This window comes from Parasteatoda tepidariorum, chromosome 2, assembly GCF_043381705.1.
Source record: "Parasteatoda tepidariorum isolate YZ-2023 chromosome 2, CAS_Ptep_4.0, whole genome shotgun sequence".
NCBI classification, from domain to species: domain Eukaryota; kingdom Metazoa; phylum Arthropoda; class Arachnida; order Araneae; family Theridiidae; genus Parasteatoda; species Parasteatoda tepidariorum.
Genome location: NC_092205.1, coordinates 48,319,812 through 48,338,113, shown reverse-complemented (window position 1 = coordinate 48,338,113; position 18,302 = coordinate 48,319,812). Strand labels below are relative to the sequence as shown.

Sequence of the window (18,302 nt, the reverse complement as noted above, 5' to 3'; positions counted from 1 at the left end):
TAGACCATAGATTCTCTAAAACGAAAGTGCATATAGAGGATTCTAAATAGTTTTTATTAATAAATTTTCGCACCGCAGGATTGTTTTCTAACTATGATTAAAAGAAAGGATTAGTATTAAAATTACTAGGGAAATAATTTAAATTTCTGAGGAAATAAAATTTGAAGGGAACTAGTAATTTTATATTTAAATGGATGAAATAGACTTCACGACACAGATTCGAAATGAATATTTGTAAGTGGTGGATACTGTTTCCAAAAATAAATAAAATAATAATAAACAAAAACATTGTTGAGGTGTTAAATTAGTATGTGGAATGCATGTATGACGTTACAAACCGAAAATGGGGGTAAAAATGTTCGGAACTGCACTCTTTTGTTTGGTATTTATAAAGGGAGTAGAGCAACTGTATAAATTGTTGCAATTTCGGGGGAAGGTTTAGGAAAAATAACAGTTAAATGGGGGGAGTCTTCCCTTCAGGGGATAGAAATATATAGATTTTTTTTAATATAATACTAGATCCACAAGACAATTGTTTCATAAATTTCAAACATCTGTCAATTATTCTGCTCTATTTTTTTCCCGTTGAAGTATTCAGATGTCATTCCTATGTTATAGGAATGACATCTGATCATTATTCCCATGCTCAGAATTCTTTGTTTTATTATCCTACTGACTCATTGTAGGTATAGAATTTGTAGGAGATTTTTTCTGGTTTTTAAATATGCTTTCAGAAGATTTCCATCTTAAACCAAAAAAGCAATACGCACAAAACTGATTCTTCCGGGGTTTTCCTGGGGAAAAAAACGTTCGTCATAAAATGCGGATTTGTTTTCCAGAACCCCAAAAAACTTCCAAAAAATAAAAAATACCGACGGCAATTTTCTAGAGTAGCCATCATTTAGTTGCAAAGTTTGCTGAAGACTTAAATTTGGCACTATTTCGGATTATTGGCTGTTGAAAAATGAAAAATTGTTGAAAGGAAGTTTTGTACATGTAAATTACGTAAATGATAATGTAAATTGTTGCAAACAGAGCAAGTATCATCTATTTGAGGAGCCATAAACATGCAAACTTTCACCATCCCGTTCAGTGCAAAGAATTTGAATCAAAGTGAGAAGCTTTTTTCGCTCATAGATTAACACATTGCAGTCACGTGTCAAGAATAATTGTCAATACCCTAAATCATGAAGAATTAGTAGCGCTATAAGAGTAGTGTGACAGCAATTTGTTTATTGTAATGTATTTTGAATATTTTAAGTAAAACAATATTTATGCATTTTATGCCACACTTATATTTAAAAAAAAAAATCAAAACAGTGTATAAGAGGTAAACGAGGAAAAGATATTATTATCTCTAAAATCTTTTCTGTACAAAGAGTTAGTTACTTCTTTCGAACCAAGAGTTAATTATCTAAATCATGAAGAATTAGTAGTGCTATAAGCGTAGTGTGACACCAATTTGTTTATAGTAATGTATTTAGTATATTTCAAGTAAAATAATACTTGTGCATTTTATGCCACACATTTATTTAAAAAAAAAAAAGAAAATCAAAACAGTCTATAAGAGGTAAACGAGGAAAAGATATTAATATCTCTAAAATCTTTTCTGAACAAAGAGTTAGTTGCTTTCCCGAATCAAGAGTTAGTTACTTTTTTCTACTTTTAATGGACATGACAATAACGTGTTGTTTCCAAGGAATTGTACATTGAATGCATAAAAAATATGTGGTTTTATTTATATGTGAAGCCAAAAACATGATGTTTTTCCTATCTCTTAGTTCATTGTTAAATTTCAATAATTATTGTATTATTTTTAAAATTTTGGCTCTTAAAAGTGCTGTAGGGAAAAAAATGTCTTTTTTCCTTCATTTGGGAAAGAAAACATTGTTCAATATAGAAATTATGTAAATTGATTACATTGTAAAAAATCACGATTCGTTGTAAGATATTGATATACACTGAAGAGCCATTACATTATGACTACCCTGCTAATAACATGTAGGACCACCTTTAGCCCTCAAAACTGCTAGCACCCGCCGTGGCATTGATTCCACAAGGTGCTGATAGGTAGTCTGAGGTACCTGGTACCAAGCGCTCACCAACTGGTCCTGCAATTTCCTCACATTGCGAGGGGGTAGTATGGCAGCAAGGACCACTTTTCCAAGTAGGACCACTAATGCTCTATTGGATTAAGGTCAGGTGAATTTGGGGGCCAAGACATGACTTGAAAGTCGCTGGAATGTTCCTCGACGATTCGATCCTTATGACACGGTGCATTATCCTGTTGGTAAACACCATCCCCCGCAGGAAAAACTGTTGCCATGAATGGGTGAACCTGGTCTGCAACTATGTTCAAGTAGCTTACAGACGTCAGAGGTTGCTCTATGAGGATTATGGGTCCTAATGTGCCTCATGAAGACATTGCTCCTGGGCGAGAAACCATGAAAACTTGGGCGAGCCCATTTTTATAGATGGAGGGTGGTCATAATGTAATGGCTCTTCGGTGTATTTGACAATATGTCATGATATTAAAAATTCTGATATCTAACAGTAGTGGTTGCGTACTTAATCTCTCAGTCCCTCCTCTCTAAACAGTACTTCTCACTTTTTGCTTACTTTTAATACGTTTTAAAATTTTCGCAATTGGCTTTCTTTACACACTATGTTTAATGCAGGTTTAAATTGAATATAAAGCTTCCAAACCTAGAATTTTTTTGTCAGATTTAAAATCAGGTGCGGTAAAAATTCGCAAAGTGTAATCTATAACACTGGTAGAAGGAGATCATGCCCTGGGCCAACTCTCATTAATATTTAAAGGATTTTAATTTTAGATTTTACTTAAGGTTGTGCCTTGCTGATTCATTAAACTGTTGCAGTAATTCAATTTTCATTAAAAAAAAAGAAAAAAAAAGAAAAACAGTCAAATCAATGGCTCATGTGTATCAATGCTAACTTTTGCTACTGAAAGAAAAGTAGCTACAATGTATTTCTGTATAAACAAAACTATGGCTCATTCTGGTTATATATGCATCATGCGTATATAGACGCAGAGCTACAATCCGATTCTCAGTCATTAGTAGCTTACTATATTTTGTCTAATTAAGAACTCCTCCAGACATTCGTCTGGACCTGTGGTGGTGACTATGGTAACGAGGTATGACTATTTCAAGTAGGGGCGCGGGGTCACTGTTTTGATGTGGTTTCGGCTTGGGTCGGCGAGAGATAGGGAATCTCTTTCTTCGATCTATTGTGTTAGTCCTAGAGTGAAGCTACCCTCCCCGAAATGCGCCATTCTTGTTTCCATAGCACCAGACGGTCTCAGACTTTGTGGCGGGAGTAGTTCTTTGCTTAGACAAACTATAGACAAATTTAGGAACTGATTGGCGAAGCATTGAGACCTATAATGCGTGTAATACAAATCGCATTGTCAACACTGAAGTGATCTCGTGAAATTTTTGTTATTAAAATACAAGTTATGCAAATTTTATGGCAGTCAGTGAAAATGTCAAATAATCAGTATTTGCCCAGAGTAACATCTTATTACAAGGCTTGCCGGCCCTTGACGCCTTACGAAGGCGACCAACTGATTTTAGTCCTTGCTTTAAGTATTTAAATTACTAAAGCAAAAGTACCCATAAACTTACAAAGAAAATATTACTTTGTAACATAAAAAAACTGTTTTATAGCTTCGTTTCTTTAATGAAGAAAAATAATATGCAACTTTTAATAATTTCTATCTAAATTGTATAGGTATATTTATGTCATTGAGAGGCTACACTTATTGGAACAAAAACTTTATTCAAATACATAAGAATACATAACATGAAATGAACACAAGTATAATAAATACATATAAATACTACAAAAGGTGGAAAAGACAGCATAAGAGCACCAACCAAACATTTCAGACAACTATATATTATTATAAATACTAATCAGAAATTCGAAAGATATTGATTTTATCAAATTTTCAAATAATGTTTCCATTTTAACTCTTTCACATTTTTTTCTGATTATAAAAAGAATGTTCCAGAGTAAGTTAACAAAGAACATTCATCAAAACTTTCCCTCTGTAGCATTTCAGATTGGAACTTTCTCATAATCGTACTAACTCAAATATAATTATAGAACTTTCCAATTTTATGCGCAGAGAGATAGACTCACACTATGTGATAGGTAGATAGAGAGATAGATCAACGACGAAACTTATTAAAAAGCTCTTCTGGTTTGATGACGTCATAAATGTCCAGTCATGTTTTAAAACAGCACATTGCTTTTAGGAGCAATGTATTAACTTCCATTTTCACACTTGGTTGTGATGAAGTTTACCAGATCGAGTTGATTGACTACGCCAACGAGTCGTTCAGCTCCGGTCTTGCCTGCATCTATTAAAAACATGAAAAATCAATCAATATGCAATATCCAGGATGTTCCATAATCACCGCCTGTAATGGGTATTTTTAAAATTCTTGTCCAAAATTAAGGGAAAAAACTACAAACGTTAAGAGTTGCAAATTTAGTTAGGCGAGGAAAAAGGAGAGAAAAAAAGTTCAAAAATTGGTAGGTAGGTTGGCACTTTATTTACGTCGCATTAGAGCTGCACAAAGGGCTATTGGTGACTGTCTGGGAAACATCTCTGAGGATGATCCGAAGACATGTCATAGCAACTTTGATCCTCTGCAGGAGAGGATGGCTCCCTTGTTTTGGTAGCACGACCACCAGCGCGAAGTCGAGGACCGATTTCAACAACTGACTAACTATAAATGGGAGCAGCGGTTTTGAAAACATCAAAACTTATATTATTGCATGAGGACTATGACTAACTATAAATTGGAGCGGTGGGTTTGAAAAGCATCAAAACTTATATCATTGCATGAGGACTATTACTAACTACAAATGGGAGCTGTGGTTTTGAAATCATCAAAGCTTATATCACTGCCTGAGGACTATGACTAACTATAAATGGGAGCGATGGGTTTGAAAACATCAAAACTTATATCATTGCGTGAGAATTAAGACAAACTAGAAATGGGAGTGGTAGATTTGAAAACATCAAAACTTGCATCATTGCCTGAGGAAACGGAGAGTGGGTTTAGCAACATCTCTAAGCTTCAGCCAGCAATCAAGCTTGTTTTTATGTTTTCGTTAAGTATTCACTATAGTGATCTGTTAGATTTTGATAAGCTTTTTTCTCAATTAAATTATAATTTGTAATCGCTAGTATGTATACTTTTTTAAAAAATTTTAATTCGGAAAATGATTCTAAAAGTATATATTAAAGGTGATTATTAGGTAATGCATTGTATAATAAATTAGTATCATTGACGCTAGAAAAACTGAAATAACTATATTGCCCAAAAGCAGTCAAATTGACTGCATTGTGAAAAAATAACTAATGTATAAAGAAATCTGTTTAAAATTAATTTTTAATATTTTTGATATTCTTGATTTGATTTCAGTTATACAACAAGTTATTAGTAAATATTAACAATAAAAAAATTATATGTTGTACAAAAAGTCACAAAATTCTGAGAAATTGTGTCATCATTGTTTTTCTAACTGAAATTAAAAAGCAGTTAAAATGACTTCCTTGGGTAATCTAGTGTTAATCATGATGAACATATATAAAACAGTACTTACTCTCTACAAGAACTGCGAATTGTCCTGCTTCCAATATTTTAGACAAACGTCCCAAAGTGGTGGTGTCCACATTTAACTGTCACGAAGAAAAACAAAATGGTATCAAAATTTTGTGAATTAATAACGTTGAGTGTTAATACGAAATTAAATTTAAATTATTTTTCTGTAGTAAAAATAATATCACTTAATGATATTGAGGTTGTTCTATTATGGATTGTTCAGCTCAGTTAGTTTATTGTTATTTACTAGTACAAAAGTGAGATACGATTAAATTGAAGACGGGTATTTTCACATAAAAAAAGGTGACGGAGCTAACATTGGAATTACTAAATTTGGTCCTGTCGATTACGAATAAATTCCTTAAGGTCTTTTATAAATTTTATTGCAAATTTTGTTTAAAAATAAAGTAAAGAAAGTATTCATAACAGTTACTAGTAAAATGAGATTATTATGTTACTTGATAAGGTGATGTTGTCTTTTTGATACTTTTAATTTCATTGCACAAATTAGACCGTGACACTTTAATAAATTAACAACTGCTTAATCATTAAAGAAAGATGTTTTACTTAATTTAAAGTTTAATAATAAAGTTTAATAATAATTTACTTAATTTAGTTTACTTTCACATAAAAAAAAGGTTAAGGTGCTAACATTGGAATTACTAAATTTTGTGCGGTCGATTACGAATAAATTCTTTAAGGTCTTTTATGAATTTTATTGCAATTTTTGTTTAAAAATCAAGTTTAAGAAAATATTCATAACAGTCACTATTAAAACGAGATTATAATGTTACTTGATTAGGTGATGTTGTCTTTTTGAAACTTTTAATTTCATTTCACAAATTAGACCATGACACTTTAATAAATTAACAACCGCTTAATCATTAAAAAAAAAGATGTTTTACTTAATTTAAGAAATAATAATAATAATAAACTCATGGAAAAATAGGTCTAATTATACCATAATGTGAGTATTTCAAACCATAATAAGGTGTAAATCTGCTGCAACCTTAATATGGTGATGAATAACGTTTCCGTTCATAGTGATGTGTTGAATCATAGTAATGTGTAATCAATTCAAAAAGTGCGACAATATGGTTCAATTTAGTACCTAATATTTTCCATTTAGCACCAAATGTAAGCGCTATATTTTGTGTTCAGCACACTCTAAAACTTCAAAGTTGTAGTGTGGACTAACTTTGAAAATAGGCGTGATTTGCATGACTTGAGTTCAAAGGAGATTGTCATATTCCAAACTATCGAACCAAATCGATACTACTGATTAAATCGTAGATAAGTCTATTGAAAATAATTCTAATATGACAGTTTCATTTGTGCGAATTCCTATTATACGTATATGAGAAGTCTATATAATCCTAGTTTTAGTTTTTATCCAAAGCCAAAATCTAAATTTAATATCACTATTTTTTAGAAGAACATTTTTTTTCTTAGTTTATTCTATGAAATATGGAGAAAAAAAAATGTAAAAATAAATATATATTTATAAGTAAGACATTTTAAATTTAAAACTCTACCTTCAGAAAAGATGTGGTTGTAACTTCGGACACTAAAGAGTTTGATAATACTTTTCCTGATACTATCTTCTTGGTCAGATCTTGTAATTTTACAATGCCTTTCATAGAGCTAAAAGAGGAGAAAAAAAATAGGAATGCACGAAACGAAAACTAAATCAAATTTTTTGAATTATATATACATCGAAATAAATCGTTTTCTGCGATTAAATTAATGAACGAGATCGAGTTTGTTTAGTTCATAATGTTTAAAAAGATTGATATTGCGTTTGCTAGCCATTTTTATTCTTAAATAAACTATCGAAGATTAAATAACTGAAAGCATAGTTATTGAGCCCCGAAAATTAATTGATCATGAAATAGTTTGGCAATGAATCCTTCTATAAAGTGAAGTTAAAAAACTATTAATATTAGAGGACACTAATTGATCTTTTCATTGTTCTTTCTCACTAAAATAATATTTTAAGTGCAAAGTTAAGCTATTTTTTTTTTTTTTTAAGATTCATTACAGAGCATCATGTATGTGTGTCGCGAGCTAATCGAAAAATTCGACTCATTGTCAAAATCTTCGACATTTCACAATGCGTCACGCTAAATGGGAAAGTCTTAAAAATTTTCTAATCTGCTTGATATATGTTAGGCTTTCTAAATCCAGCCAGCATGCCTTTAGGCACTGGGCGGGCAAAGAAGTATTTATCCAGACTGAATTGACTTAAGCTTATTGCAATATTCGCTTAATTAGGTTATTTGCAATAAACATTCCTTAATGTTTGGTTTATTGCAAACTATGCGAAAGGAATCAGGTTTATTTAGAAATGAATTATACGTTTTTTAATTAGCCTAAAGGTATGAAGTGGCTCATTGAAATAAATTTTAAAAAGTGTCAGACTAGTATTGAAATAATAAAAACTTTTCCAACTAATCAGCCGCGTCGTAAAATGATGACTGATGATTGCAAAAATAATGAATAAAATAATGAATCATAGATTACCCTTTTGTGTCAATAACAGGCAACTGGAAGCAACCTTTTTTATTCATGATATCAATAGCGTCACAACAAAATGTTTGAGGTGTTATTGATGATACATTTGAAACTTTCATGCTTTTCACCTTTTGATCCCACCACCTAAAGGAAAACATAAGTTTTTTTTTCACATTAGAAATTTTCAAAATGTATAATTTCTTAACGAAAATCTTTTAGTCAATTATGTAGAGTCATGTTAAAGTCGAACTAAGTTTCTCCTCTTAAGTTCGAATGTTATTTAACGTGAAATTAATTAAATACAGCGCCGCATCACGCATTGATTTTGCTGAAATATAATTCTTTCTCTTCTACTTCTTTTACTTAACTTAAATTTATTATTTGTTTCTGTATTTCATTGTAACCGTGATATATTTTTGTTTTGTGTACCTGGCAACTTTGATGTAGAATTAGTCTGTTTATGCTCCACATGGTTTCATGTCTGTCTTTATGTTAAGTAAGAAATACATAGGGAAAAATTTGAAATCTTTGTGTAAGAATACAGAATGAGTCACTTAAGAGAATTGATATTTGAGTGACCTGCCTTACTCGAAATAGAATGGAAAGAGCAGTTGCCAACTTAAACAAATGCCACGTTTTAACAACCAATCAGAATCGAGATACCCTTACTACGTCACTTTGCAGGTATCCCATTAGAAATAATTTTATTTATGATTATTACGTTGTTAACAATGTGTAGGGAACCGATTATCCGGAACGATCGGGACCATCGCTATTCCGGATAACTGATTTTTCCGGATTTCTGAATCGCTACAAAAAGCCGTTTTTTCATTGTTAAACCCAACTAAAAAAATATTTGGAAATAATCTTAAAAAGAAGAAAAAATGATGAAGTAATACACGAATAATTATTTCCTAAATGATGGTAAGGTAAACATCTTTCAAAAAAGAAAGAAAAATCCTAAAATCATAAGAGGAAAAAAAAACATTTTTTTAAAAAAAATGTCGGGAAAATTTATCGAATTTCGTTCCGGTTTTTTGATTTTCCGGTTTTCTGATTTCCGGATAACGGGTTCTGTACTGTATTATAGCCAATTTAGGACATAAAAAATCCAAGGAAATGAATGAAAAAGTGATATAACCAAAAATAAAATTTTGTTTAATAATAATTCAATATTACCATGGTATCGTTGAATCTTCAGGATCAGCACTCATGAATTGTTTTTCTACCATCCAGTTATCCGAGAGAAATTTTGTCAAGTAATTTCGCGCCCCATCGGGCATGATAACTACACATCTTTGTCCTTCTTTCAGTTCTTGAGCGGCTTTCAAGGCAGCACACACGACACTACCACTACTTCCACCTAATTCCAAATTAATTATTTATAAATGCTTAATTATTCAATTAAGTTATTTTTAATGCGTTAAAGTAGTTAGAGAAGAAATAAAAAAAAATACTATAAAAGGAAATTTACCACATAATATTCCTTCTTTTTTAATAACTGATCTCGCCATATGTAAAGATTCATTATCATTCACTTTCACCCATTTGTCAACGACCTACATAGAAAAATATTTGAATCATTATATGGTAAATACAAACAGAATTGTTTCGATTATCTATATTAAAGCTCTTAATGTGCTAGGATTAATTATTAATGAGTTTATAGAATTTAAAAAAATACTGCATTACATTATTTTAGCATTATATTATTTTAGTATTACATCGAAATTAATAAACATTAGTAATATTTAAATACATGCAAATGAATTGTTGATGGGAATAAAATTTTCTAGTACAAATAATAGTACAAATTATATTGAAAGTACGATAACAGAACAAATAAAAGAGCTGAAAATTCATAAGTAAAAAATAATGTGGTAGATATTCCGATAAAAATTAACCAAATGGTGGTCGATAAAAATTATGAACTACGTTTCATAATTATTTACTTTATTAAATTACTATAGTCTTTTTCTTAGTATTATGCTGTCCTTCATGCAAAAGAGGACTTAAATATACAACTTAATATCCAATAACCCAAAGCGGATATATTGAGCAAAACTCAAATTTTTTGCGCTCTCAAGTTGAAAAAAAAAATCAAAGTGTTCAAAATAACATCTCTTACAAAAAAAAAAAGATTAAATAAAAAAAAGAGAAAACAAAATAAAAGAAATACTAAGAGGCCACGGAGTTACTAAATGTATAATTACATGCAGAAAGTAAACCAATAAAGTTCCTATTCAAACGGTCAGTGTATACTGACAGCTTGAAGGTCATATTCATGTACGAACGAAAAGATGAAAATTTGTATTTTAGATAAATTTATTTACATTTTCCTATCACTTTTGTGTGAGTGTTTTGCTGAACTATCAAATGTATTATTTTCCATAAAAAGATATATATTAACTCTATAGTAAGTTCATTAAAATCAATGATTTAAGAGTAAAAACCTTAATACTTCTTTAACTATAAATTTCTCATTTTTCGTAATAACTTTACAAAATAAATGAAAAAAATTATTTATGATACTTACCGAACGATCGAGAGCAGTGGGAATAAAATCGTGTCCAATACCTTCAACGTCACTGCCTTTGACTAGTGGTCCATTCAGTGATGCTGGTTCAGCTATGATAGAACCATAAGGATCAACTCCAATAACCTGAAAAATGAAGGAGATACAAGATAAATCAACAACCAAGATCCTTCTATGCTATATACAAATATTTTGTCATAAAGATTAGATAGAGAGAAATGAAAAAGAGCATTATAATTGACAAAGAACTACAATTATACTTTATGATTAATTGCAATTAAATTAAATTGTGACAACGGCAATCTTCTTGAAAGCTTTTAATAATACATTCAGAACTAGGGGACAGGGGCACGGGTTACAGTGGAGAGATGAAATAGTATAAAGAATGTAATGTGCATGCATTGGATTTTGTTAAACGAAATTGAATTTAATCGTAGCTTTTGTCAGATAATTTTATCAAGTTTTGATAGAATTCAAACGATGGACATTTTTATAATTTATTGAGAAAAATAAAGACATTTTTGGTTTTGAAACTATTTTTCGGAGAAGTGATGCACTAATAATATTACTAAACTCAAAAAACTTCTTCTATATGAATATATATATTGTGTGTTCGGTATGAAAAGCTTTAAAACATACGGAAATATGGTAAAAACGAACTTACATTGTCTATCTTTCTATTTTGGTTACATTTTATTTTTAAAGTTTCCAATTAAAAAAATAATTTAAATTTCAGAAATAATCATAGTTTGCAATGGATATTTTTAAGAATTTGTTAATTGTTTATAGAAGAGATATTTTATGCTAACATTTTATACAAGCTTCTCAGGATAGAATTTTATTTTCAGTGGTTATGCATCTTTCTGGAATCGTTTTTAAAGAATTTTATTTGCGAACATAAAAAGTAAAAAAAAAAAAATATTGCAAAAATGTTTAAATTGCAAATAAAATGCTTCATTCCAAATATTTTTGAAAGTATAAAAAATGTATGTCGCTCATTTGATGTTGTATTTTGAGATTTAAATAAGTGTAAAACAACATTAATTGACCAAATGATAATATTTTTTCTTTAAGTTGCGCGAGAAGAACATAAAAAACAGGCATTTCGTAAAGAACTTTAAATGCATTGTGACGGAATATGTTAACGAAAATGTTTCTTTTCTTACTATTATTACTGAAAATGCTTACTTGGAATGGCCAATAAAATTGTTAACGGCCTAATTGAGGGAAATGACATCAAGAATCAGAAGTTTCTATATTTTTTACTCGTGAAACGTAAGAGAGGAAAATTTTTACTCTAACCGACTTTATACACAGTAAAAAATTCCGGATCAAATTACGGTAAGAAGTACCGGGGCTCAGAAAACAAAAAGTCTGATATCCCGTAATATTTACAATATTTACTGTAAAATCACTGAAACACTGTAACTAAATATAGATTATTGTATAAATTACGATATTAAATTTTACTTTAAAAGTGAATTTTACAGATTCGGAGTGGCAATACTTTTTACCATACTTTGATCTGGAAATTTTTTGTATTGTAGGGCGAAATTAACTGTCGCTACCGACCATAGGGAGACTAAATATTACAAACGGTGATTAAAAATTTTTTTTTCTACCAGTTTCCACCAGAGTGCCACTTTTTTCACCTAAAAAGCACTCTCTGTGTATTTAATAATTATTTTATTGCCAAGAAGAAGATGATGAGTAGAGATGAAGAGAATAATGTATTATGCATATTTTATAATAATCTGAAAATTACTTTATTTAACGTTTTTCTTTTAAATTTTTCTTTATTTTAGAAATAAACCTTGTAATTTTAACAGATTTTGAGAAATTCTTGAAAATAAATACCTTACATTATTAATAGCAAAATATTTTTTCAATCATTTAAAATTTTCAGTTTTTGAACGAGTGTTTCCAAATATTAAAAAGTGACCACCATTGAAAAGACTACAAATCTATGATAAATATTACAAAACTACAAAAATATTACTACAATTTCCTAATTTTGCTCTATAACTGACTCATTATTTATTTTAAAAATTACCTTTGACTTTTAAATTGGGTATGAAGTAAGAATTAATACATTTTTTGAAAACACAAATGTGATAAATTACTTAAATCATATGTAAAAGAACAAAAACGAACGAGATGCTAAAATGTTTCATTATATAATTATTTGTATAACGAACAAAATCTACAGAGCCCATTTTTCTTTTCGGCAAACATAATAATATCGATATTACATGATTAGAGGCAATACCCTCAAAAATTATATCCATTGATAAAAATATCCTGTAGTAAACTAATTTAAGTCCACTTCAGATTGTAAAGCTTTATCGCCTCAAGTTATCACCGTTTATTTTGAAGTGAACAGCTGGGTTTAAACTACTCAACTGCTGATTGATTTAGACTAGCGAAAATGATAAGAAAGTAAAATGAAATACAAAATGGGACTGAAAGTGATTATCACTAAAGAATTTCCGTAATATTCATAAACTTTGCTCATTAATTTATTTAAAATACTGGAATTGAAGCATTAGTGAAAGAAAATGGAAACTTCACTTTGAAAATGTAAGAATAAAAATGCTAGTACTAAGAGAACTTTGCAAGTGCTTTTTGAAAATGGGAAAATGGGAATAAAAAAAGAATAAATGGGAAAATGGGAATAAAAAAAGTAATACTTTATCATTAGCGATACTTTTTCTCTAAATAGGTAACGGAATTCCAAGTAAAGGGGCTAATAATTTTCACAAATAATGAAGTACAATTTGCAATTATAAAAGTACCTCAATGTGCCAACAAATGTAATTAGATATACGAAAAGATTTGATTGAAATTAAGATTTAATTAATGTCATTGAATTAACAGATGTGTTGATAATGAAATTCAATTTTGTTATTATTAAATGAATAATTATTGCGAAACATGCTTTACTTATTTTGCGAATTGCAAAATTTTATTTATATTTAATCTTTAAGTGAAAGCCATTTTTGAAAAACTTTTATGAAACTAAATAGCAACAATAATAACAATATTGCTTTTTAATTTCATCTTTAAGTAACTTAAAAAATTTAAGGATATAGTCAAAAAATGCAAATTGAAAATAATCTATTTTAAAGCATAATTATTTACCACCAATTGTTAGAAATTCAGCCTTTATTAACTGAATAATGAAAATATAATAACTTTCCTCCAGTATTAAAATTAAAAGTCCATTAAATAAATAAAGTAAAAAATTTATTACTCTACTAAAGACAATTACATCCTAATATGCTAAACGAAGTTAAATAAAATGCATGGATGAAACTATGAATTGTTTGAACAAAATGTTTACAATAGTACTCCAATAATTTGACATCAAAAGTTTAAAATCTTATCAAAAATTTAAAGAAGAGAAAAACATTACTAAGTTATTTTTATATATTTAAAAAAAAAGATGAGTTATTACAAAGAACTTAATATGTTAATTACATAAAGATTATTTGAGACCTTATTTGTATTGCGTAGTGATTGTACATTTGAGTTCGCAACACTGCGTAGTGGTTGTATATGTATGCACGTGTTAATGCCGTATTTATTGGACACCCTAATCTTTCCTAAAATTGTCTTAGATAAGCCCACTTTGTTGATCAATGTATATGTATGAAATCTGAATTATTATTGGATCATGCATAATCTTGTGTACGATGCATTAGCTTTTCTTTCATGAGCCTTGAACATAGGTCAGGACATTACACACAAAGAAAGATATGAGGTGATACGTTGTATAGTTTTATCGTAAACAGGAAAGATTTCGTCGAATCTTGAGGGTCTTATAGTCCTCGCGTTCTTATCTCTTTAAACTTATTATTTTTTTTTAAAGGGCAAAAAGTTGCTTATTCATAGGACAGCCTGATTATCACACTGGATTATATTCTCCAAAGTGGTTTATTTACTCGACAAGAAGTCCAGGATTCAGAGTCCCGTTAAGGAAAGGACTCTCAAAAGTTTATTCAAATACTTCTACCCGGTGGAAAATCTATAAATATTGTTTAACTTTCGCGTGATATTTATCTGATAAAAAAGCGGGTTAGGTAAACAAGAATTAAACGTTTTTTTCCCCTGCTACTTTATCGATAATTCTATTTAACTTTAATTATTATTTTTTAAATTTATATCTGCGATTATTTTTTGCCATAACTTTACTAAATACATCTGTCTTGTTACGTGAAATTATTTAATAAAGGATTAAAGAAAAAATTTATGTAAAAAGGTACGATGTAAAAAGAATGTTTGGAAAACTGCTGATAATAGATTGCTACAACTGTTATCGCGTTTTATTGAGAGAGTTTGGCCATCTCACTTGTTTCGCTACATTATCAGTTAGAGCTCGATTATTGAGAGAGTTTGGCCACTTTCTTCTTCAGCGAAATATTGATAAAGATCAAACGTCATAAAGAATTTATTTTTAAGAGAGATAATATTTATCTCGTCTAGTTTTGATTGATGGAGTTTATTTTTTTATTACTCATGATGAATCATCTGTGTTGTTGTAGACGCGTTTAGTTTTATGCTGATTTGTTTATTGCGAGAGTTTGGCTACTTATCATAAAAAGTACGTGGAAAATCACACATCCAGATGGAAAAGTCTGCGTGAAGGTTAAAAGTATTTTTTTTTTATATCTGGTTTTATTTTTAACCTTTTGATGACGAATGTTGGAACTGGTGTACTAAAATAACGGAAATTAACTTACTGAGCTCTGTATCCAAGAGGTTTAACGCGTCACGTTAAACAATTGTTATTCTACTGTAGAACAAACTAATATTTTATAACGGATAATAAATAAGGGAAGTTAAATTACTGAGCTCTGTATCCAAGAGGTTTAACGCGTCACGTTAAACAATTGTTATTCTACTGTAGAACAAACTAATATTTTATAACGGATAATAAATAACGAAAGTTAACTTACTGAGCTCTGTATCCAAGAGGTTTAACGCGTCACGTTAAATAATTGTGATTCTACTGTAGAACAAACTAATATTTTAAGCGCTATCTTTTAAACTATTTGGGAAGTATATTTCTAAGCAATGAAATTTCAGAAAAACAGTAGCATATGATTTGAAATAAGTATTGCATACCTTGCAGTTTGGACACTTTTCTTTAATTTTGCGTCCAATACCAGTTATAGTTCCACCAGTACCGACTCCCATAACAATCATATCCAAACGGTTATCACATTGAGCAAGAATCTCCTCAGCTGTCCAGTCATAGTGTGTCAAAGGATTTGATGAACATCGATACTGAAGATATAAGTTTAAAGTCAAATAAGGAAATTTAAAGAATATTATCATACACAAAAACACTTTCAATAACTTAAATAAAGGCAATGTGGTAAGGAATGCTTCCTTGTGTGTGAAGTTGTTTCTGATTACATATGAACAAGCCAAGCTCACTAGCCACTGACTGGCTTTTCACGAATTGATTCGGTCTTACGTTGGACCAGAGAGCACCGCAAGATTGAAAGTACATCTTAGTTCAGAACTTCAAGGATAGATGGCAGCATCATTCATTCGTGAGGCCACTTCCTCGATTTAGACATAGATCTGAAGTGGAAGGAAATTTTCTCCAGATTCCTATATCCATGATGCTGCTCACCGACCAACCACAGAACTTTCAATTCCACTGATTTTACTAGCGCGTATATCAAAGGTACTTGGTGGATCTTAGAGGAGTCTAAGATCGAACCCTGGTCCCTACGGACCGGAGTCCGATTCTTTAACCTCTGGGCTACAACGTACGGCGTGTAAAGTTTAAAAAAAAAAGAAAGATACACTCGAATAACAAATAAATTTTAAATGATTTCATCTATAGTCATAAGCTTGTGTCTGGAAATAATAAAGTGGTTTTGACTCATTAATATCCGAGCTGCAAATATTTATTAATTGTTTCTTTAATAATATTAGATGGCATTAACTTTTTTATACGAAGTCTTTTCGTGCCCTATTTAATTTTTTCTCGCGTTTTAATTATAATTGCATTATGTGTGATTTCATATTTTTCCTATGTTGTTGGGATTTATTTTCAGCGAAAGTATTAACTAGTTTGTTGAAGTGTTACGTACTACAGGTAACAAAACTTAGCTTTATGTTTACTTTAACAGTAATCGCAAATAACTTCAATTAACTTTGTTTGTATTTTACAATCGTAAGAGAATATAGGAATGAGAAGAAAATTAAGGCAGAACAGTATCTTACATTAATAAATTTATCTTTTAAGAACTCTAAAACAAAATTAGTTATGTGTGTTTTTTTAATTCTTAAGAATAAGGCTGTTTTTTGACTTATGCAATCTGGGTTATAAAATGTAATAGTCGACTAAACACATAACAAATGATAGAAACTGAACACATAATTTTTTTTGCTAGAGCATTAAAATATGCATACTTGATATGGTAAGAAACTGTTGTCGCTTTCCTCATTAATTTTCTGAGCGACATTGTATGGAGAATCAAGAGCATCAAATTTGCCAGCAGGTGTTCGAACTATGTTTGCTCCAAGAGCTTTCAACATATCAATTTTTTCTTGACTTTTATTTTCTGGTACAACTAAAGTGCATTCATATCCTTTCACAACGGAGGCCAGAGCCAAAGCAATTCCTATAAATAAATAAAAAAAGAACTCATGAACATGGTTGCGTATGATAAGCGTCACAAATCCTAAATTTTATATTCAACAGTGATGCCTATTTTTCGTTCTAATTTTCTTTATTCTTAGTTTACTAGAGAAACGTAGTTTTTAAAATTTCAATTTTATTTTAGTAATCCTATAATTTTATGTTTTTGTGACAGTAACGTTTGGTAATGTCCGAAATTCCTGGAGCATACAGAAATCGACGGAGTTACAGTTTTCTTTCAATATTTAGAAAACATTGCCATCATCAGATGCGGAACTTTAGTTGGAATCTGAGCATCCTAGCTAGTCTCTCTGAAATTTCAGAACTCTAAAAGAATTTGTTTCAGCTAAACCAATTAACACGAGAAGAAGAGAAAAATCTAATTTAGATGACAGACGCATGAAAGGAGAACTGTTTCTCCTTTAATGCGTCCTTAATACTAAAAACCTTAATACTTAATACTAAAAACCGACTTGCTGTAAGCAGAAGTGGGTAGAAATACCTCAGAAGACCTTGGCCCACTCTCGTCTGTTCTTCCACGAGTGATGATAATAAATTTTATTTGGATTTAAATTCTGCTTGCTAGTTAGTCAGAAAAAATGCGGAACTTTGATTGATGGTAAATTTCCTATGGTGATAATATAGCATTAAATTCTGCTAGTAGCTGTCATAAAATTATTGAGACTTGTATTGTCATCAGAAACAGAACCTAGGGGAAATTCGAGAGATCTAGCTTGATGGGATCAATAAATTTTACAAGCAAAGAGCTGTCAAAAATACAGTGGACAGTTATCTAATTCAAAATCAGGCATATTCTTCGTATAATCTATTTAATAATTTATGACTGGACTAATCAAAGTGCTCAAAAACAATTTTTTTTTTTCTAATTTCATTGCATTAAAATTAGAAAACTTTTAAAATCTGAACTTAGTTCAACAAAGTTAGAATT

General features: G+C 30.1%; 1 protein-coding gene across 3 annotated transcripts in view; it reads right to left on the bottom strand.

Annotated features, from left to right (window-relative positions):
- Nucleotides 1-3,781: 3,781 nt before the first annotated feature.
- Nucleotides 3,782-18,302, bottom strand: part of LOC107437919 (cystathionine beta-synthase) — a 29,622-nt gene continuing 15,101 nt past the window's right edge. For all 3 annotated transcript variants that reach the window (XM_016050065.3, XM_016050063.3, XM_043038720.2), the window contains exons 5-13: nt 17,125-17,336; nt 15,820-15,981; nt 10,693-10,818; nt 9,631-9,715; nt 9,336-9,519; nt 8,166-8,300; nt 7,178-7,286; nt 5,644-5,719; nt 3,782-4,388 (exon numbers count right to left, since the gene is read on the bottom strand). In XM_016050065.3, coding sequence (XP_015905551.1) covers nt 4,294-4,388; nt 5,644-5,719; nt 7,178-7,286; nt 8,166-8,300; nt 9,336-9,519; nt 9,631-9,715; nt 10,693-10,818; nt 15,820-15,981; nt 17,125-17,336 — 1,184 coding nt within the window. In that variant the 3' untranslated portion in view covers nt 3,782-4,293. The remainder of the gene's footprint in view (nt 4,389-5,643; nt 5,720-7,177; nt 7,287-8,165; nt 8,301-9,335; nt 9,520-9,630; nt 9,716-10,692; nt 10,819-15,819; nt 15,982-17,124; nt 17,337-18,302) is intronic.